Source organism: Bombina bombina, chromosome 3 (genome assembly GCF_027579735.1).
Source record: "Bombina bombina isolate aBomBom1 chromosome 3, aBomBom1.pri, whole genome shotgun sequence".
Lineage (NCBI taxonomy): Eukaryota > Metazoa > Chordata > Amphibia > Anura > Bombinatoridae > Bombina > Bombina bombina.
The window spans coordinates 651,500,620-651,523,555 of NC_069501.1; the positions used below are offsets into that span (position 1 = coordinate 651,500,620).

Consider the following 22,936-nt stretch of genomic DNA (forward strand, 5'->3'; position numbering starts at 1 on the left):
TGGAATTTACTTTCATGATTTATTTTGTCCTCTTTTCATGCAATTTAGCTATGGAAATTGAATATTTTCTAATTCTGAGAATTAAAATGCACCCGGCTGACATTTAAGGCTAACTCTGAACAAAGTCGAGAGTCTATTTTCAGAGCCAGATTTCTTTTTATGAAAGTGCAACACACTAAGATATAGATTTGCACAGATATTGTTGCACTTTAACAAGTAGAAATCTCCAAAAATAGCCGAATGTGGCTGGTGGGCGCCATTTTCAGCATTTGTTTCCTCCCGAAAAGTCTGAATGCACAAGTCTACCTGCTGCATATGTTTCCCTAATTGACTTCAGCTGATAACAACAGCAACCCAAACATTTTATACTAACATTGTAACAGTCACTAGTCTTGTTGTCTGCAGACTCAAGACCAGTTTGGCTCCTCCAAATAAGGCAAATAGTGAGGGGAGTTTGGCTATTGAAAAACAATTGCAGTAAAAAAGAATGTTAAAGGGACACTAAACCCAATTTTTTTCTTTCATGATTCAGATAGAGCATGCAATTTTAAGCAACTTTCTAATTTACTCCTATTATCAATTTTTCTTCGTTCTCTTGATACCTTTATTGAAAAAGCAGGCATGTAAAGCTTAGAAGCCGGCCCATTTTAGGTTCAGAACCTTGGATAGCGCTTGCTTATTGGTGGCTACATTTAGCCACCAATAAGCAAGCATAACCCAGGTTCTGAACCAAAAATGGGCCAGCTCCTATGCTTTACATTTCTACTTTGCAGCACAACAGAAATGTCTGGTAATTATAAAGTGTTTACTTTCCCTTTTAAGCAATACAATAGTGTGAAGAGCTGAGCCTGGGACAGTTTTTCTGCCAAAGAACCTATTCACACACATTGGAAAGAGGTGACTCCTCCGTTTTATTTTAGAGGTTACATGACCTCTGACATTTCACATAGTCAGTGCAAAAATAGTAGATAGATCATAATAATATTAGAGTAAATTAAACTGTGTATTTGCAAAGAATAAACCCACTCCTATCTGAGTCCCATCATCAAAATGAAGAATCTCATAACCATATGACTATCTGGTGATTGACATGACAATGGTGATTATCTGTTATGTCCACTTGAGAGAAGGAAATACATAGAATGAGTAGTGTATTCTGCCTGTTATCCAAACGTTTAGAAAGCTTAGTATTATGTGTTAAGTATGTGTGTGTGTGTGTGTGTATTGTGTATGTGTATATATATATATATATATATATATATATATGTCTGTGTGTGTGTGTTTGTATATGTTTGTGTATATGTGTGTGTGTATATATATATGTGCGTGTATGTTTGTATATGTGTGTGTATATATATATATATATATTTATATATATATATATATATATATATATATATATATACAGTATATATATTGTGTGTGTGTGTATATATATATATCTGCAATTGAGCACTGAATTGAGAAAGATCTGCATACAAAATAAATGTTTTTAAAACTGTCATGGTACAGTTTTCTGCAAACCAGAACTTTGGCTGTAAAGGACCATTAAATACAGAAGAATTGCATAATCAACAAGTGCATAATGAAATGACAATAGCACTTACTCTCAATTCTAAAAAAGGAGTAGTTTTTTTCTGAAAATTTTTAAAATGTATTTTTAATTTGCCAGCCCCCTTTATCATGTGACAGCCATCAGCCAATCACAGACTATATGTATACACTGTGATGTCTTGTGCATGCTCAGTAGTAGCTGGCGCTTTATAAAGGGTGCATATAAAAAGACAGTGTGCAATTTCATGGAAGTAAATTGGAAAATCTCTTAAATCTGCGTACTGTATCTGAATCAAGAAAAATTTGATTTACTTCTTGTGTCCCTTCAAATATCGGAGTAATTGAATGCATGTATGTAAAACTCTTATGTTAAAGGGACACTGAACCCAAATATTTTCTTTCGTGATTCAAATAGAGCATGACATTTTAAGCAACTTTCTAATTTACTCCTATTATCAAATGTTCTTCATTCTCTTGGTATCTTTATTTGAAATGCAAGAATGCAAGTTTAGATGCTGACCCATTTTTGGTGAACAACCTGGGTTGTTCTTGCTGATTGGTGGATAAATTCATCCACCAAAAAAAAAAGTGCTGTCCAGAGTACTGAACTCAAAAAAATGCTTAGATGTCTTCTTTTTCAAATAAAGATAGCAAGAGAACGAAGAAAAATTGATAAGAGGAGTAAATTAGAAAATTGCTTAAAATTGCATGCTCTATCTGAATCACGAAAGAAAAAAAATTGGGTTCAGTGTCCCTTTAATATACTCATATTACTTTTAAATTATAATTGTGTTATTATTAAGACATTTTAGTTATATATATATATATATATATATATATATATATATATATATATATATATATATATATATATATCAGGGATAGGCACAGACAAAGGCTGTGGCGGACATTTTTCAAAGTACAGACCTTAGTGAAGGACACCAAGGTAAATTTGAAATTAAAAACATTATTTTATAGTGCTTGGTGTTATTATACTGATGCAGATACCATTGATCTTATAACCAGCCTTCCTCTGGCTATACCCATGAGCCAGTGCCACTACTGTGTCTTTGTATAGTATTTGGTGTTATTATACTGATGCAGATACCACTGATCCTATAGCCAGCCCTCCTCTGGCTATACCCATGAGCAAGTGTCACTACTGTGTCATTATATAGTGCTGGGTGTTATTATATTGATGCAGATACCACTGACCCTATAACCAGCCCTCCTCTGGCTATACCCATGAGCAAGTGTCACTACTGTGTCATTATATAGTGCTGGGTGTTATTATATTGATGCAGATACCACTGATCCTATAACCAGCCCTCCTCTGGCTATACCCATGAGCCAGTGCCACTACTGTGTCTTTGTATAGTATTTGGTGTTATTATACTGATGCAGATACCACTGATCCTATAGCCAGCCCTCCTCTGGCTATACCCATGAGCAAGTGTCACTACTGTGTCATTATATAGTGCTGGGTGTTATACTGATGCAGATACCACTGATCCTATAACGAGCCCTCCTCTGGCTATACCCATGTGCCAGTGTCACCACTGTGCCATTATTTAGTGCTGGGTGTTATTATACTGATGCAGATACCACTGACCCTATAACCAGCCCTTGTCTGGCTATACGCATGTACCAGTGTCAATACTGTGTCATTATATAGTGCTGGGTGTTATTATACTGATGCAGATACAACTGATTCTATAACCAGCCCTCCCCTGGCAATACCCATGTGCCAGTGTCACTACTGTGTCATTATATAGTGCTGGGTGTTATTATACTGATGCAGATACCACTGACCCTATAACCAGCCCTTGTCTGGCTATACGCATGTACCAGTGTCAATACTGTGTCATTATATAGTGCTGGGAGTTATTATACTGATGCAGATACCACTGACCCTATAACCAGCCCTTGTCTGGCTATACGCATGTACCAGTGTCAATACTGTGTCATTATATAGTGCTGGGTGTTATTATACTGATGCAGATACCACTGACATTATAACCAGCCCTTGTCTGGCTATACGCATGTACCAGTGTCAATACTGTGTCTTTGTATAGAGCTGGGTGTTATTATACAGATGCAGATTGTAATGATGTGTATGCTTTATGTTATAGTTTAAGTTCAATAGTTATGCTTAGTTCACTCTGTGCACTACAAACAGTTAACATTTTAGTCATGTGATTGGAGGGGGCGGGCAGTTATTGTTAAGATGGATGCTGCTGAATAAAGTCTGTATTCCTGTTCTCTCTCCTTGCTGTTTGCTAATACATTATAAAGATCATCACATGGTACCAGAAGTGGGGTGAAAAGTGACATGGCAGCAAACAGCAACACAAAGAACATTCCTTCTCTGGATTTAGAGTCAGGGAACATTTCTGACAATTGGTCAAAATGGAGGGAGCTGATTGAACTTGTGTTTGCAGGCCCAGATGCAGACAGATGGACTGATCAACAGAAGGCAGCACACTTTTTGATATGTGTGGGACAAAAGGGACGTGATGTATGCAGAGCCTGGCAGGCAAGTGGGGATATCACTGCAGATGACAAAAAAAAACCAGAGGTATTGTTTGCAAAGTTTGAAGCATACTGCAATCCAAGGAAAAACATCACAGTGCAGAGGAAAATGTTTTATGAGAGGAATCAGTGTGGAGGTGAATCTGTGGATGAATGGGTGACACAGCTGCGCTTGCTTGCCAAAGACTGTGCTTTTTATGATGCAGGTGATATGATAAAAGACCGTATTCTGATGGGCAGTAAGTTTAAAGAAGTTCAGGAAAAGCTGCTGCAGGAAGAAGATTTAAATCTTGAGAAAGCCATCAGGATTGCTAGAGCATATGAAATGTCAAGAAAGGACATGCAGGTACTGGAAGGAACACAACACCAGATCAGTGCTATAGAAAATCAAAGCAGCAGATACTGGCAAGAAAGAGGACACAAGGGGATAAAAGGCAAGTGGGATACTGGGACAAGTAACACACAAGCAACCTGTGGCTACTGTGGAAACATGCACAACAAAAATGCTGCCTGTCCTGCAAGGTGGCAGATATGTAATAAATGCAAGAAAAGAGGACATTTTGCCAGGGTGTGTAAACTGTTTTCACATATTGCAAGGACACAAACACAGGCTGTACACGCCATAGAGGACAATGATGACAATGCAGGGTTAGACTCAGATTGCACCCCAATATATCTTGCAGCAGTACAGAAATCACACAAGTCTGCAGATGAAGCAAATGTAACCCTACAGATAGGGGCTCACAAAACTCCAGTCACATTCAAAATAGATACAGGGGCACAAGTAAACTGTGTGCCAAGCCACACATACCTGGAACTCCTTAGAAATGAATTCCCCTTAGAGACTCAAGACCTACCAAAACTGTTGGGATATGGTGGTGAAAAGCTGAAAGTGATGGGTCGCTGCCATGCAAAATGTTTTTACAAGGGATCTGAAAAGGTCTTACAATTGTTTGTGATAGAAACAAAAGCCCCAGCAGTATTAGGTCTAAAAACAAGTAAAGATATTGGACTTGTAAAGATCATTATGGCTGTGGATGGTGGGTGCAGCGAACTGTCAAAGGACAACATTAAGCATGAGTACAGTGATCTATTCAAAGGCCTAGGGTGCCTCCCGGGGATTAGCCGCATACGTATAAAAGAGGGTGCACAGCCTGTCATTCATGCCCCAAGGAAAATACCTCTATCCCTTGAGGCTAAAGTCAAACAAGAACTAACTAGGATGGAGAAGTTGGGGGTAGTAAAAAAGGTCACAGAACCATCAGAATGGGTCAGTTCTATGGTTGTGGTAGAGAAGAAAAACACAGGCGCAATTCGTATTTGCATTGACCCACGTGATTTGAACAAAGTAATAATGAGAGAACACTACAAACTCCCCACCATAGATGATATAGCTCACAAGCTAGTAGGAGCAACAGTGTTTAGTGTACTAGATGCACAATCTGGTTACTGGCAATTGCGTCTTGATGAACCCAGCAGTCACCTGACCACTTTCAACTCCCCCTTTGGACGATGGCGTTTCACAAGGGTACCTTTCGGCATTGCTTCTGCTCAGGAAATATTTCAAAAGAAATCACATGAGTTGATTGCTGGTCTACATGGTGTTGAAGTAATAATTGATGATTTGCTGGTTTATGGAAAGGATCGTACAGAACATGACAAAAACCTTATTGCCTTACTCAAGCGGTGTCGGGAGAAAAATCTTAAACTCAATCCAAACAAAATGCAAATTGGGGTAGAAGAGGTTACATATTTTGGACACCTTCTAACCAAAGAGGGTTTAAAGCCTGATCCAAAGAAGATAACAGCAGTTATTAGCATGAAGGCCCCATCCTCCAGGAAGGAACTAGAGACATCATTAGGCATTTTTAATTATCTATCCAAGTTTTCTCAGGGCCTCGCTCAGCTGACAGCCCCACTACGTGCATTGCTACAAAGGGATGCTATTTGGTCTTGGGACGCAAACATGGAAAAGACATTTGAGAAAGTAAAAAAACTGATCACTAAACATCCAGGGCCAATACTGAAATATTTTGACGTAAACTGCAACACTGTGCTTCAAGTGGATGCATCCCAGTTTGGGTTAGGTGCTGTGCTAATGCAACAAGGACATCCTGTTGCATATGCTTCACGAGCTCTGACAACAACACAAGCCAATTATGCTCAAATTGAGAAGGAGATGTTGGCCATTGTAAATGGATGTGAGAAATTTCACCAGTATATCTATGGTCGCCCAGTGGTTGTGGAAACTGATCACAAACCATTGGAGTACATCATGCAAAAACCACTATCTGCTATACCTCCACGCCTGCAGAGGATGGTTATGAAACTACAACAGTATGATCTCACAGTGAAATATAAACCAGGAAAGGAAATTCCGATGGCAGATACGCTGTCTAGGGTGTTTCCAGAAGGACATGAAGCACGGGATGAACCTGAATTGGAAGAACAGGTACATACAGTACTAGTAAATATTCCAATAGCTGATGTACGGCTGGAAAAAATTAGACAAGATACCAAACAAGATAAAGTACTAGAAAAACTAATTCGTGTCATATGCAATGGCTGGCCAGAAAAACGAAAGAAGCTTTCTCCTGAGTTGCAGGGATTCTGGCCTGTGAGAAATGAACTATCCTTTCATACGGATATCATATTCATGGGTGACCGTATTGTTATTCCTAAATCACAGCAGGCAGAAATATTGGAGCAAATTCACCAGGGACATTTGGGCATTACTCTTTGTAAGCGCAGAGCACGGGATGTGGTTTACTGGCCTAATTTGGACCTTGATATTGAGACACTTGTGAAGACATGTGAAACCTGCCAGACATTTCAAAAAAACAATGCAAAAGAACCTCTCACACCATGGAACACTCCTTCACGGGCATGGCAGAGACTGGCCACAGATATTTTTCATTTTGAGGACAACCACTACCTGATAGTAGTAGATTACTACAGCAAATTCTTTGAGTTAGTACAGCTGAGAAATCTAAAAGCATCAGCAATCATATGGGCTTTCAAAACAATACTCTCAAGACATGGAGTGTGTGAAGAACTTGTGTCTGATAATGGCCCGCAATTCTCAAGTGCTGAATTCCAGTGCTTTCTGCGTGAATGGGGAGTCAGGCACAAACCAGTAAGTCCGTATCACTCACAGGCCAATGGTTTAGCTGAGAAGTATGTTGGCATAGCCAAATCCATTATCCGAAAAGCACAATCATCAGGGCAGGATGTGTACCTAGGCCTGTTAAACTATCGTGCAACACCCATGGAGGGTTTATGTTCACCTGCACAGCTGCTCATGGGTAGAGCACTGAGGACCACAGTGCCTATTGCACCACAGAAATTGCAGCCTCAGACTATCCCACAGGATCAGGTAACAGGTCAGAGGAACATAAACATGAAAAAGCAAAAGCTGTATTTTGACAAATCTACCAAGTTACTTGGTCCACTCAGGGCTGGGCAAGCTGTGAGACACAGAGTCACTGGGGATACATGGGAACCTGCTCGAATTGTCAGTGAAGCTAATTCACCAAGGTCATATATAATCAAAACCAAGTGTGGACAGAAACTGAGACGCAACAGGCGTCATCTTCGACCAGACACTGCAGCTGATACTCTACTCGAGGAACCAAGCAGCAATGACAATAAAGAGCAAAGCAATGAATGCACAGAATTCCCTAACATGGATGTAAAGTCTACTGAGGACTTTGAGGACAACATAAGTGTATCAGCTTGCGATAATGCTGGGAATGACTCTCAACCTGACACTGATTGTACTGCTAGTGAGCCAGCAGTTACTTTCTCTCGTTATGGTCGAGCTATTAAACCAAAAATATGGGAAGACTTTGTCTCATATTAAGTGTTTCATATTTGAAGGGGAAGATGTAATGATGTGTATGCTTTATGTTATAGTTTAAGTTCAATAGTTATGCTTAGTTCACTCTGTGCACTACAAACAGTTAACATTTTAGTCATGTGATTGGAGGGGGCGGGCAGTTATTGTTAAGATGGATGCTGCTGAATAAAGTCTGTATTCCTGTTCTCTCTCCTTGCTGTTTGCTAATACATTATAAAGATCATCACACAGATACACATCCAGTATTTCACTCAGGCTTTATTTTTTCCATAACTTATCACCTAATATCACTAGCAGTCTCTTGACAAGCCACTAACTTTATTCACACTACCTATTATTTAATCAGAAAGAAAAGATATACAAAGGTTGTGGCGGACACTGCAAAGGCTAGTCATGGACACCAGTGTCCGTGTACGGACACCTTGCCTATCCCTGATATATATATATATATATATATATATATACAGGGAGTGCAGAATTATTAGGCAAATGAGTATTTTGACCACATCATCCTCTTTATGCATGTTGTCTTACTCCAAGCTGTATAGGCTCGAAAGCCTACTACCAATTAAGCATATTAGGTGATGTGCATCTCTGTAATGAGAAGGGGTGTGGTCTAATGACATCAACACCCTATATCAGGTGTGCATAATTATTAGGCAACTTCCTTTCCTTTGGCAAAATGGGTCAAAAGAAGGACTTGACAGGCTCAGAAAAGTAAAAAATAGTGAGATATCTTGCAGAGGGATGCAGCACTCTTAAAATTGCAAAGCTTCTGAAGCGTGATCATCGAACAATCAAGCGTTTCATTCAAAATAGTCAACAGGGTCGCAAGAAGCGTGTGGAAAAACCAAGGCGCAAAATAACTGCCCATGAACTGAGAAAAGTCAAGCGTGCAGCTGCCAAGATGCCACTTGCCACCAGTTTGGCCATATTTCAGAGCTGCAACATCACTGGAGTGCCCAAAAGCACAAGGTGTGCAATACTCAGAGACATGGCCAAGTTAAGAAAGGCTGAAAGACGACCACCACTGAACAAGACACACAAGCTGAAACATCAAGACTGGGCCAAGAAATATCTCAAGACTGATTTTTCTAAGGTTTTATGGACTGATGAAATGAGAGTGAGTCTTGATGGGCCAGATGGATTGGCCCGTGGCTGGATTGGTAAAGGGCAGAGAGCTCCAGTCCGACTCAGACGCCAGCAAGGAGGAGGTGGAGTACTGGTTTGGGCTGGTATCATCAAAGATGAGCTTGTGGGGCCTTTTCGGGTTGAGGATGGAGTCAAGCTCAACTCCCAGTCCTACTGCCAGTTTCTGGAAGACACCTTCTTCAAGCAGTGGTACAGGAAGAAGTCTGCATCCTTCAAGAAAAACATGATTTTCATGCAGGACAATGCTCCATCACACGCGTCCAAGTACTCCACAGCGTGGCTGGCAAGAAAGGGTATAAAAGAAGAAAATCTAATGACATGGCCTCCTTGTTCACCTGATCTGAACCCCATTGAGAACCTGTGGTGCATCATCAAATGTGAGATTTACAAGGAGGGAAAACAGTACACCTCTCTGAACAGTGTTTGGGAGGCTGTGGTTGCTGCTGCACGCAATGTTGATGGTGAACAGATCAAAACACTGACAGAATCCATGGATGGCAGGCTTTTGAGTGTCCTTGCAAAGAAAGGTGGCTATATTGGTCACTGATTTGTTTTTGTTTTGTTTTTGAATGTCAGAAATGTATATTTGTGAATGTTGAGATGTTATATTGGTTTCACTGGTAAAAATAAATAATTGAAATGGGTATATATTTGTTTTTTGTTAAGTTGCCTAATAATTATGCACAGTAATAGTCACCTGCACACACAGATATCCCCCTAAAATAGCTAAAACTAAAAACAAACTAAAATATTCAGCTTTGATATTAATGAGTTTTTTGGGTTCATTGAGAACATGGTTGTTGTTCAATAATAAAATTAATCCTCAAAAATACAACTTGCCTAATAATTCTGCACTCCCTGTATATATATATATATATATATATATATATATTATATTATATTTTATACTGCTGCTTGATGGTTCACTTAGGCACAATTAAAACATATTAATAGACATGTAAGTTAGTTATTTTCAAGGTCACCTGAGGTGAGTGTCTAAAACAGCTTTTTAGGGGACATCAAAATGTAACTTTCATGATTCAGATAGAGCATGCAATTTTAAATAACTTTCCAATTTACTTAATGAACACAACTGATGATCCAGTGGCAAGAGACATGTGTGTAGACACCAATCAACAGCTGCTTCTGAACTACTCAAGTATGCTCTTCAACAAATGATACTAAGAGAAGCCGTGTTAATAGAAGTAAAGTTGTTTACAATTGCACACTCTATCTGAATCCTTAAAGTTTAATTTGACCTAACTGAGCATTTAAACTCTCAGTCTGTCTATTGTGGATGCAAGAGTAACTTTTAAAAAGGACATGGAAGTCACAATTAAACTTTCATGATTCAGAAAGATTATACAATGTTAAACAACTCTCAAATTTAATTATTTATCAAAGTAAGTGGTTGATCACAGTCATTTAGATAAGTTTATCTAATAATTTTTTTCAGAATTCTAGTTCATGGAGAATTTTGTAGATAAACATTTTGATACGGTTTTGTAAACATTCCTACGTAGGCTCAGGAGCTGGGAGCTAACTGCTGATTGGAAGCTGCAAATGTTTGCCTCGTGTCATTGGCTTACCAATGTGTTCAGCTAGCTCCTAGTAGTGCATTGATGCTGCTTTAATACTAATAACAAGACAATGAGGCTAAATTGAGAATAGAAGTAAATTGCAAAGTTGTTTTAAAATGCATGTTCTTTCTGAATAATAAAATACATTTTTTGGGGTTTAATGTCCCTTTAACGATAGCTAGCTATAGAAGAACATGCCACGCAAATCATGTCAAATAAATGATAGTCATTTTTTTTACTAGACACAGACGTGTACACAGAAACACACAGAGTGAAATAAATACACAGAAACACACACATACAGAGTAAAATAAATACACAGAAACATACACATACAGAGTGAAATAAACACACAGAAACAAACACACATACAGAGTAAAATAAATACACAGAAACACACACATACAGAGTGAAATAAACACACAGAAACAAACACACATACTGAGGTGTGTGGGGGTTTCAGGCATCTCTGGTACTTAGATGGTTAATAGTCCCACCACAAAATCTGTGTTTCACACCTCAGTGGGGCTGGAGTTATACCAGGCGATTCTTGGAAAATCATTTTTGTTACACGTGGCTAAACTTTACCACAAGTAAATTAATTGCTTTAAGGCGCTGAAAAATAAATCTTCCTATTAATGTGTGAGCATACTTTTTTTTTTAATGAATTTGTCTTCACAGTTTGTTCTGTAAATACATCTTCCTGTTAATATATGAGCTTCGTTTTAGATTTACTCATCTTTTATTCATTCAATTGAATCTAGTTATGTTGGTTTTTGATGCACATTGTAGTAAAATTGCTGAATATATTGCTTGAAAAATATCTAAAAGGAAAGAGAAAGTTTGTCAATTAATTTATATACAAAAAAAGGATATATATATTTTTTATAAATACATTTTTATTTGGTTTAAACATAACAAGTAACACTTGGAGGCTCGTAGGACCCCTACACATATTGACAAATATCCAGTGTTCGGACCCAAAGGTCCAGTTACAAGTCTTATCAGGATATTAATATATACAACATTCCTTCCACTCTAAGGGAAGGGAACATTAAGTAGACCGTTATAACGTTTGAAAACAGATTTGTAATCGATACAGTTCAGTATATTCTCAGGGAGAAGAGAGAAGGAGAGAAAGAATTAAGGGGAGGGGGAGGGGAATGGGGACTTCGTCCGAAAAAAAAAAAATAGCTTGAAAAATATCTAAAAGGAAAGAGACAGAACAAAATGCATAGAGGTCAATCACAATTCTTTAGAAAAGTTTGTCAACTAATCTATATACAAAAAAATATTTTATTAGTGTTTTAATAGGAAATTTTGTAGATAATGATTAGATGACATTTTTTAATCGTGAATGATTGTGGTCAATTCCATAATTAGAGAACTGAATATTAAGACAGATTAAGAGCCAAGGAACCTGGAATTCTAAAATGATACTTATGAGTAAAAAAGTTTAGAGAGTTAAGGTTTAGATTCAATATATCCCTTGAAATTAAAGGACCAGTAAACATAGTAGATTTGCATAATCAACAAATGCAAGATAACAAGAAAATACAATAGCATTTACTCTGAATATCAAATGAGTAGTAGATTTTTTTCTATCAAATTTCACTCCCCCTGTACTATGTGACAGCAATCAGCCAATCACAAATGCATATACGTATAGTCTGTGAATTCTTGCACATGCTCAGTAGAAGCTGGTTACTCAAAAAGTGTAAATATAAAAGACTATAAATTGGAAAGTTGTTTAAAATTTCATGCTGTATCTGAATCATGAAAATTTAATTTGACGTGAGTATCCCTTTAATATATTGTTGAAAAAACCTTGCAGCATAAGCAACTCAGATATTGCAGAGTTCATAATCATTTGCCCCCCGCACCTAGTCACAGGTGCAAGCTGTACGTCAACCTCTTTGCTACCGGGAATTAATTTCATTGAAAACTTTCCCAAAGTACCAGAGAATTTTTTGCATTTTGCTTTTTTTTATTTACCTATGAAAACTATATATATATTTTGAAAGTAGACAACCCAAGGTATTGATCTAAGCCCATTTTAGTATATTTGATGTCCCTATTTTGCCCCAAAAATGATCATATATAAAAATAAAATAGATCAATTCCCAGAAATAGGAACTGAAGGGACGCGCTCTGATGGTTTGAAGGTGGTAACAGGTGCGTTGTGATTATGTGTTAATCCACAATGTGAAAAGTACCTGGGTTTTATCCAGCTGGATAATGCTTACAATTTCAACCCCAGAGAATGTTAAACCAAAGATATGGAAACGTGCAAATCCCATAAAATTCTTCTTTAGTAGAGATGATAATTAAGGGGAGAGGGGGAGGCCGCTCCTCTGGTTCCCGGTGTGTGGGACAATCTAAGTAATCAAAAAAGAGAAAAAAGAGGGCGCCTCATAGTGTAAGTCCAAATGTAACCACTTATAAGCAAGAGGGATTAAAGGCTTACCAGAATGTGTTGCACCGTACTCTTGACCGGTGCTTGTGAGCGGGCTAGCACTTAACAGTGGCTAGTACACTGAACGGACCCGTTGGTCTGCTGTGTTTCCAGACTCCTGGGCTCAATACCAGTTGTAGTTTCTCTGGCTTGGTTTCAGCTGTGTTCCAGGGATAGCCACACTTATGGCTATAGGTTTGGTATACCAATGTTCTTTAGTGAACAGATAAGACAAACTTCCGAAAAGTTCCAAATAAAAAAGAAACTTTATTTCTTGTATTGCTGCAATGCGTTTCTCGACCAAATGAACCGGTCGTTTCCTCAGGCAAATGTAAACTGAATAATATGCTTTAAAATTAACAACCTTAAATACAGGTGTGCAGGTAAAACGGAAGTTGTTATCATTACAAAGATCCAATAGTATCATTGAGTGTTCGGTACATGAAATTCCTTTCAAAACAGCTCAATTTGCAATATTAAAACCAGTGACATAACATTATAAAATCCTCAAGCATATACGCTAAAACAATATATATATATTTAATTGAAAAACAGTCTATACAGTATCAACTTGGAAACTGACGTAAAACATGTAACATATTTTAAAAAGATATTGCTAGAAATTGACGTAAAACATCTGACATATTTTTAAAGAATACTGCAAGACATAATTGACATGAATTTTTTTTTTATTTATAAAAATAAAATTTAACTTTTTTGCAAACTTGGTTTTCTCACTGAAATTATTTACTCACAACTACTGCAGTCATAAGACAAATGGTTGTAAAAGATTCCCTGTGAAGCTTTGTTCAGAAATTGCATACATGCATGGCTTTGCCATAGGTTTTTGGAAATAAGAAGGCCACATATCAGAAACTCCTGGCAATGAAGGGGCCGGAAATGTTGTCCCTCTACTTATGTTGTGGGAGTAATAAAGGATTTCTAATTTTCCAAATGAGATTGGATTCCATTTCTTTGGATTGCATTTTATGTAGGAGTTAGCAAGCTCTGTATGTGCCTCTGACTGGTTGGTGCTGTCCCCTTGATATATAACTTCAGTGAAGGGGTTAATCAGTTAATCAGCTTGTAAGGTTAATATTTGCTCTAGTGTAGGGATTACCCTCCCACCTGACACCTCCCACCACCTAATCCCTACCTGATCCCAGCCCCCCCTACTCTTACCTTCTCCCCCCCCCCACACTGGTCACCACTTTCATAGTCTGCCAGTATACACTTCATGGCTTTTATTTCTTTATTTTAAATATGTATTTTTTAATATTTCTGTAGTGTAGATCCCTCCTCACCCTACTATCTCCCTGATCCCCCCTAAACAGCTTTCTAACCCTCCCCCTACCCACTGCTCCGCCATATTTGTTACTGACAGCCAGTTTGCAAGTAACAAATTATTTTTCCCCCTTTTTTCTGAAGTGTAGGGCCCCCTTCCCCTCCAAGATAACCCTTTTCTCTAGTGTAAGTGCCCCTTTCCCCCCAGCCAATATTGTTCCATAGTGTAGGGCACCATCCCTCCCTCTCCCCTGGCTAACACTTTTCTGTAGTATAGGGAACACCCCACCCCCTTCCCAGCTGGGCCACCCACCTGCCTCCCTTTTCCCTTTTTCCCTCCCACTGCTCCCACCGACACCAAAAGTGGATTGTTATAGAGAGTGACACAGAAAATCTGGCTTCATATTGTAAGGGAGCACAATCAGCTCAGTCAGCAGGGACCGCACCATGCGCCTCTGTGTTGGATGTAGGTACTACATCAACACAGCATGCTGGGCAAAGTACTGTGTCACTTACCTACTTACAATTGGAATAAGGCGTTAAGCTCCATTATAATCAGTGAAGATTTATTTATCATATCTTGTAAACGTTTACTTCTTGGCATTGTGAAGAATACTGGTGTCACAAAAATGCCTTAAAGCTTTTACAGAACAAATGAATTAAAATGAAAAACAAAAGAAAACTCAGTCTATAAAATAGTCCACTCAAACATAGGTAAAAAAAGAACACTTAAAAACAGTTAAATAGAAATAAAATAAAAAAAGACGATCTAGAGACAAGATACTTTATATATAGTTGAATAATTCAAACCACACCCCCTAGAATGCAGTGAAACACCCACAACCAAGGCTAAACACTACAACACTACTCTCCAAGCTACAACCCACAGTCACCAGCCCCAGTAGACACCTTTCATTCTATCCAGCGAGATTACTTTGCTATAACAAACCAGACATGCAAATATTTTACATTTACAAATATTTACATAAAACATTTTCTCATTTGAAGTGCGTAATATCATGTATTGAGCATTTCACACAACTATTAATATTAAAAGCAGGAACAAAACACTGGAAAAGCTAAGTGAATGGGCGCTCAATTAATTTTATACACAATCTCACCTTTTCAAAGATGCCCCTTGGCAACCTATTAAGCTAGGCTCCTGGCTAAAATAGATTGTCTCCCAATTGATTTAACATAACACAGAGTAAATATAGTAGCATTTTTAGTTATGTATATAGTATACATCATGACTCTCAATCATCCAGCATCATGTGGGATTGTTATGGGTTAATAGGTGTGGCCTGCTTCCTGCCTTTGGTGTCCCAGTTTTAAAGTACTGTTTGAGTGCCGCCCTGAAACGCCATTGGCACAACCCATCCTGTAAATGTTGGGGATATGTATATATTGTTGAAATTGAAACTGAGTTTAAGAAATGTTCATTAAAGGAAATAAAAAGCATGAAAATATGCAGGGCTGGTGGATTTTTTTGAAATAATGTTTTCGCCTCAAAAAAAAAAGAAAAATTGAGTAAAAGATGTTTAACTTGAACCCTATACTGCAGTATTTGTTTTGTACTTACTAATTCTCATTAGCTGATACTTTCACTGGTGCAGAGGAAACTGTGTAATACAATGTGGTAAATTTACCATAGCCTCAGGCAGATATGTTCACAAGTAGTGAAACTGTTTGCCTACAATTACCACTTGCTGTATTTTATCACAGGGCGAAATTTAACAGGATTCTTGTGCAATGCTGCCCCCTGGCACAACCAATTAGGCTAGAGCAGGGTATGTCAATCACCCCGAATGAGCGAGTGTCGGGGTGATTGATCTGGCAACTTCTGGGTTGGCGGAGAGGAAAAAGGAGCAGTTTCTGCTTCTTTAATATGTGGGGAACCTGCTCCATAACGCAGCTTAATAAATGTATCCCAAGGTCTCTTTAACAAAGAGCAAACACCAAGACTGTACTTTCTTAATTAAAACTGCTAAATATATTTGACTTTTAGCTTAATCTGCTTTGTGTGCTTTCTCTTTTAGAACTTGCCTCTCTTAAGTCTGACAAATAACTGCATTCCAAGACTGTGCCCTTTGTCTTTTGGAGAGGGTGTGGAGTTTGATCCTTTGCCTCCTAAAGAAATAAGGTAATATAGCCCTAGCTTTTACAATAAACACTCTTATATAAAATGCACAGCAGTATATTTCAAAAATGTTATGAAGCATTTTTTTTCAATAATGCCTCTTAAATTGATAATTGGTAGATAATATTTTTTAACATGCATGTGATTACATATGCAAAGTGAAGGCATAACAGGCGCATACACAAGTATTTACATCTAGCAAAATGTTGGACGCCCATCATTTAGACCATGTATGGGAGATAAATATGTTTTACCTGCTTTTATATAAGTACTAGGCACTATTTATATATGCTGCATACTAGACCCTGTGCAGCAGCGAATACTTTGTTTCGGACAAATCATTTGGACCGAATACTCTAAAAATGTAGTTTCTCAAAAAACATTTTGCAGCCCTATTCAGTATTCATTTAGTTTAAAATGAAACAAATACTGAATATTCAGTAATATTTACATTTGTTTTCGTTAAACAAAAGTTAAAAATTGTCACCTGAAGTTTTATACTTACCTATAGCGCACTGGGAGTCTCACTAATCCCGAACCTCACTACACCTCCTATTAATGCGGCCCTGGGCTCTGTTAAGAGAGTCGATATACAGCTCGCTGTAGGTAAGTATAGTGCATTTAATAGCTAATTTAAAGGAAACAAATATATACTAATGCATTTCTTTAGTATATATTTGTTTTCCTTAAAATTAGTTTGTGCATTCGTTTTCTCAAAACAAATATCCGTATTTTTGGCACCAATATGCATTCGTAACGAAAATAATGCACATGTCAACTGCATACACAAGTTACTAGATAGCGTGAGATTGAAATATTGTATATTTCAGTGTTGGACCCTGTTGCATTAAAATAAAGCTCAGTTTTAATAAAAAGTTTGGCTGGACTAATATCTATGTATGCAGCGGTGAAATGCCTGGTAAGTACAGCCTGGGCCACACAGATCTAGATGGTGCTGTCTTCAAACAGTGAAACTATTTATATACAAACTGTGTTGTTTCTTAAGACAACTGACGGAATGGGTCCTACGCTTGGGCTTTCCAGAAATAAGCGCAATACTGTAGAATTGCCTTGTAAAAAACATTTATTATCTGCTTATTCCAACTGAAAGAAATAAAAACAATATTTAAATAGCACAACATGTTTACATAAAATGAGAGCAGCATAGAATTTTATAACTGGTAAGAACCTGCGGGACTGTCTGTAATTACTATATTTTATATTTAAGCAATTAATAGAATTTAAAAAAAAGGCATCTACATGTTATTCTTATTCAATATTTGCGTTAAATACATCATTATAACTTATATTTATTTACTGTTTAATATCTTTTTAACCCTTTCGTGACAGGGTTAAAGTGCCTACATCGGAACAACTGTTCCGATGTAGACAAATTGAAACTATGCGATTGTGCATACGCTTGCGATATTTCAATTATTGGATCGCATCTGGGGGGCATCCCTACAATCCTAGGAACGCCCTCCAGACCGCGATTAAATCCTTGAAGCACAGAAGGCTTCAGGACAGCCGTTAGCTATGACGTTCTATTCCGTCATAACGGCTTTAAAGCCCAGTGTAATTATGACGGAATAGAACGTCATAACGGCTTTAAAAGGTTAACATATGTCACCGCCAGGGATTACAGTGATGCACAAATTAATTTTAACGTTGCTGCTTTTTCCGGATTCATTTTTTTTTTGACAATTTGCTTGAATTAGATTTCACTTATGTGCGCGTAGTATAAAATTGATCACCGTTGTCGAGTGATGTGTAGAGTAGAATGTACTGCATTTGTGAAAAAGTGCTGTCAAGTAGCACATTCGTTATGCGTATGGTAAATTTATGCTATTTTTTTTTCCATTTAAGTTATGTTTTCCTGTTGCTTTCCTTTTGATGAATAACAGATACCTTAGCCTCTAGTTAACTGATATGGTTTGTTTATGTAACATTGTGATACATTTGTCAAACACCTGTCATTTGCATTTACGTCTGTCAAAGGTGATTGATTGGTTGAAAGATTTTGTTAATACCTTCCATCTCTTGTAGTATTATTCCAAGATTTATTGTATTTTGATCACGTCCAATCAACTGAAGTATAATTTGCAAATAGATATTTTTAAATATATTTTTTTCCTTTGTAGGTGTGGATCAATGTGTCTGTTTAATACCTATTATTATTTAGGCCCACTTTTTCTTATTGTTCTTTCTTTTTCTTAAAGGGACATGAAACCCAAAATGTTTCCTTCATGATCTAAAAGTATAATTTTAAACAACTTTCCACTTTACTTCTATGATCTTATTTGCTTAGATCTCTTGGTATCTTTTGTTAAAAAGCATACCTAGGTAGACTCAGTAGCTAAGAGCTAGCTACTGATTTGTGGCTGCACACATTTGCCTCCTGCCATTGGCTTACAGATGTGTTCAGCTAGCTCCCTGTAATGCATTGCTGCTCCTACAACAAAGGATAGTAAGCACAATTGATAATACAAGTAAATTAGAAAGTGCTTTAAAAATTAATCCTCTATCTGAATCAAGAAATAATAATTTTGGGTATCATGGACCTTTCATTTCCTGTAAATAAAATAACATTATTTTTCTTCTCTAATGCTAATTGTGAAGGGACTTGATTCAGGATTAATAGATTAAAGTGACAGTATAGTCAAAATAAAACTTTTATGATTCAGATAGGGCATGCAATTTTAAACTACTTTCCAATTTACTTTTATCATCACATTTTCTTTCTTCTCTTGGTATTCTTTGTTGAAAGCTAAACCTAGGAAGGCTTATATGCTAGTTTCTAAGCCCTTTAAGCCGTCTCTTATCTCAGTGCATTTTGACAGTTTTTCACCACTAGAGGGCGTTAGTTCATGTGTGGCATATAGATAATATTGTGCTTACGCACTAGGGGTAGATTTATCAATGTGCGGGCGGACATGATCTGCTGTAGCGGATCTCAGATCCCTGCACATTCACGGCCAATGGGATGCTAGCAGGGGGTGTCAATCAACCCGATCGTATCAGATCAGGATGATTGCTGTCCGCCAATTTCAGAGGTGGCGGACGAGTTAAGCAGCAGTGGTCTTATGACATCTGTGTCTTAATTTAAATTTTTGGCGAGCCGGAAAGTACGGGGGTAGATAGCAGCATCCGCTCCTTGGTAAATCTACCCCATGGAGTTACCTAGGAGTCAGCACTTATTGGCTAAAATGCAAGTCTGTCAAAAGAACTAAAATAAGGGGCAGTCTGCAGAGGCTTAGATACAAGGTAATCAAAGAGGTAAAAAGTTTATTAACATAACCGTGTTGGTTGTGCAAAACTGGGCAATGGGTAATAAAGAGATTAGCTATCTTTTTAGACAATGCAAATTCTGGAGTAGACTGTCCCTTTAATGTCAAATCACCACTTGGAGAAATTTATGAACTTCAAACAAAGAATTTAACCTGAATCCACTCGTCATCCTGTTCATTTCTCTCTTCATCAGGCATTTTGAAGTTTTTGCATGTAGAAAGTTACTTGACCTAATGCTCTGGTTCATCTAACTGTTCTCAAGTTCCTTCATTATTGAATGGATTAATTCAACTTCACACTATAGTTCTGACTGTTTTATTTATGTGAACTGCAAATATCCTAACGTGTAACCAACTGATTGTTCCATTCTGGTAAAATGCAAATGCAACCTATGTGTCCTGATGCAAAGGTCATGATCACTAGAGAACCTTCTGCAGCTTATTAGTTTGTCTCCTGATGTTCAGGCCCAGAAACCTACAGCTTCCAGATGCCACTCATGATTCTTGTGACAGCACAGAAGCAGGAGATTATTCAGGCAAGAGCCAAATACACTTTATTGCTGCACTTTTATGGACATTTTCTTGCATCCTTCCTTCATAGTTTAACCTTTATAACATTCCATTAAAAGGTACATGAAACCCAAATGTTTTCTTTCATGATTTAGAAAGAGGATGCAATTTTAAACATCTTTCTAATTGACTTCTATTATCTAATTTGCTTCATTCTCTTGATATCCTTTTGCTGCACATAAATGCCTTGTGTGATTGGTTCACACATGTGCATTGCTATTTATCCAACAAAGTATACCTAAAGAATGAAGCAAATTAGATAATGGAAGTAAAGTAAATGTTGTATAAAATTGTATTCTCTATCTGAATCATGAAAATAATAATAATAGGGTTTCATGTCTCTAAGTCATTGAGGGACACCCCCCTTTTCCAGATCATTTATTGATACAGAAGAACCATGATAAAACGACTTTCCTATTCCTTATGCAAAGCCAAATAACCCCAGTATTGTAGCTATTTCCCCACAGGACCAGTGCCCTTGTCATTCTCCTGTATTCCCACTGACATTTTCCATTGATGGAATTCTATTTAGTGTATGCTGATCTTCACTATCAAGTGCATGGGTGATTCTAAAGTTCACTTATATGCACTGGCCCTTACTCCATAAATGTATTAAACCAATGTTTGGGATCTGAGAAATGGATGATTTGCCCTTCAATGTGACCTTTTAAATGAATGATAGAGCCTCCTTCTTTATGTAATCTCTGGAGACTCTGATGGGTAATTTCTCTGAGATACCTTAGGAATTCTCAAACTTTGCCATTCATTGACCAGACAAGAAATTTGTATATTCCTTTCCACCCGACATTGTAACATACTGAACACGTTAAAGTACTAATTACTGTTAACAAGACATACAGTGCAAAAAGGAAGAAAATTCTGATCCATGCAACGGTTTCAGGAATTGCAGACACAGTCAGCAAAAAGGAAATCCGATTTCTTTTAATTTTTAGTGCAATTAACACTAACCACATCCTCATCACAGTGCAATTACCCAAAATAATGAATCTCTCTCAACATAAGTGAATCCTTATTGCAATCTTTCCCACCTCAGTTATCCCTAATGATTATCCAATTTCACCACAAAAGCAATTAACCCAACCCACAAGCTCTTAACAACACAATAAAACCCCTAATATCTGATCCCATCCTCCAGAGCAATAAACCCTAACTACAATCCCCTATTACAAAGCCAGCACCCTATAAACAACCTCGCTTACATAGTCCCATTGCAGTATAAAGAAAAAAAAAAACATTTTTTAAATTTCACTTGGCATAGTCATTCGAGGGATATTAAAAAATAAAAGATTATCATATAAAATATTTAACTATGTGTTTTTAAAAAACTTTGCAATTTACTTTTATTATTTACTAGGCGATAAGCCTGCCCAGAGGGCAGTCTATGTTTAAAAAAATTACAAACCCCCAAGCTAAAGTTACAAAAAAATAAAAAAAGTCAAACTACAGAAAAAATAAACAAAGCTATCCAAAATAAAAAAATTAAACCTAAACTAATACCCCTATAAAAATAACCCCCCCCAAAATAAAAACACCCCCTAATCTAATACTAAACTAAAGGGCAATCATCTCTTTTCCAGCCCCAAAAAACCCTAATCTAAAAAAAAAAAGCATAAGACTAAGCCCTAAATAGGTACTCACCGTTACTGAAGTCTGGCAGAGAAGGTCTTCTTCCAGGCGGGTCCATCATCTTCTATCTTCATCCGGATCTAAGGTGGCATGGAGCGGAGGTGCAGAGCTCTCTTCCCCAATGCGTAGATTCTCAGTGGCGGTCCTCAACGGTTGCGGTCCTCAATGGCAGCGGCATGGAGGCTCCTCTTCATCCGATGTCCGTCGTACACTGAAGATTGAATGCAAGGTACCGCAATCAATTTGGGGTACCTTTCATTACTATTGGATGAAATTTTTAAATCAGCCAATAGGATTAGAGCTTCTGAAATCCTATTGGATGTTTAAATCAGCCAATAAGATTTCAGTAGCTCTCATCCTATTGGCAGATTTAAAAATTTCAGCCAATAGGAATGCAAGATACCTCCAGCTCCGCACATCTGCTCCACGCCACCTTTGCTCCGGATGAAGATAGAAGGTGATGGTGCCACCTCGAAGAAGACCTTCTCCGCCGGACTTCAGGAACGGTGAGTAGAGTACCTATTTGGGGCTTAGTGTTAGGATTTTTTTTTAAGATTAGGGATTTAATGGGCTGTGTTAGCTTTTTTTTATTTTGGGGGGTTTGGTGGGTGGGTTTTTTTTTACTGTTAGGGGGAATTTAGTAATTTTTAAATGTAAAAGAGCTGTTTAACTTAGGGCAATGCCCTACAAAAGGCCCTTTTAAGGACTATTGGTAGTTCAGTTTAGGGGGTGTTTTTATTTGGGGGGGGGGCTTTTTTATTTTTATAGGGATTAGGTTTAATTTTTTTTTTATTTTTGATAATTTTGTTTATTTTTTTTCTGTAATTTTAGAGTTTTTTATTTTTTGTAATTTTAGATTATTTTTTCTGTAATTTA

General features: G+C 37.5%; 1 protein-coding gene across 1 annotated transcript in view; it reads left to right on the plus strand.

Annotated features, from left to right (window-relative positions):
- The window catches only part of RFLNB (refilin B), a 49,547-nt gene that overhangs the window by 11,645 nt on the left and 14,966 nt on the right, over positions 1–22,936 (plus strand). Inside the window, exon 2 of the mRNA XM_053707377.1 lies at positions 16,456–16,559. Within this exon, the coding sequence (XP_053563352.1) occupies positions 16,456–16,559 (104 nt within the window). The remainder of the gene's footprint in view (positions 1–16,455; positions 16,560–22,936) is intronic.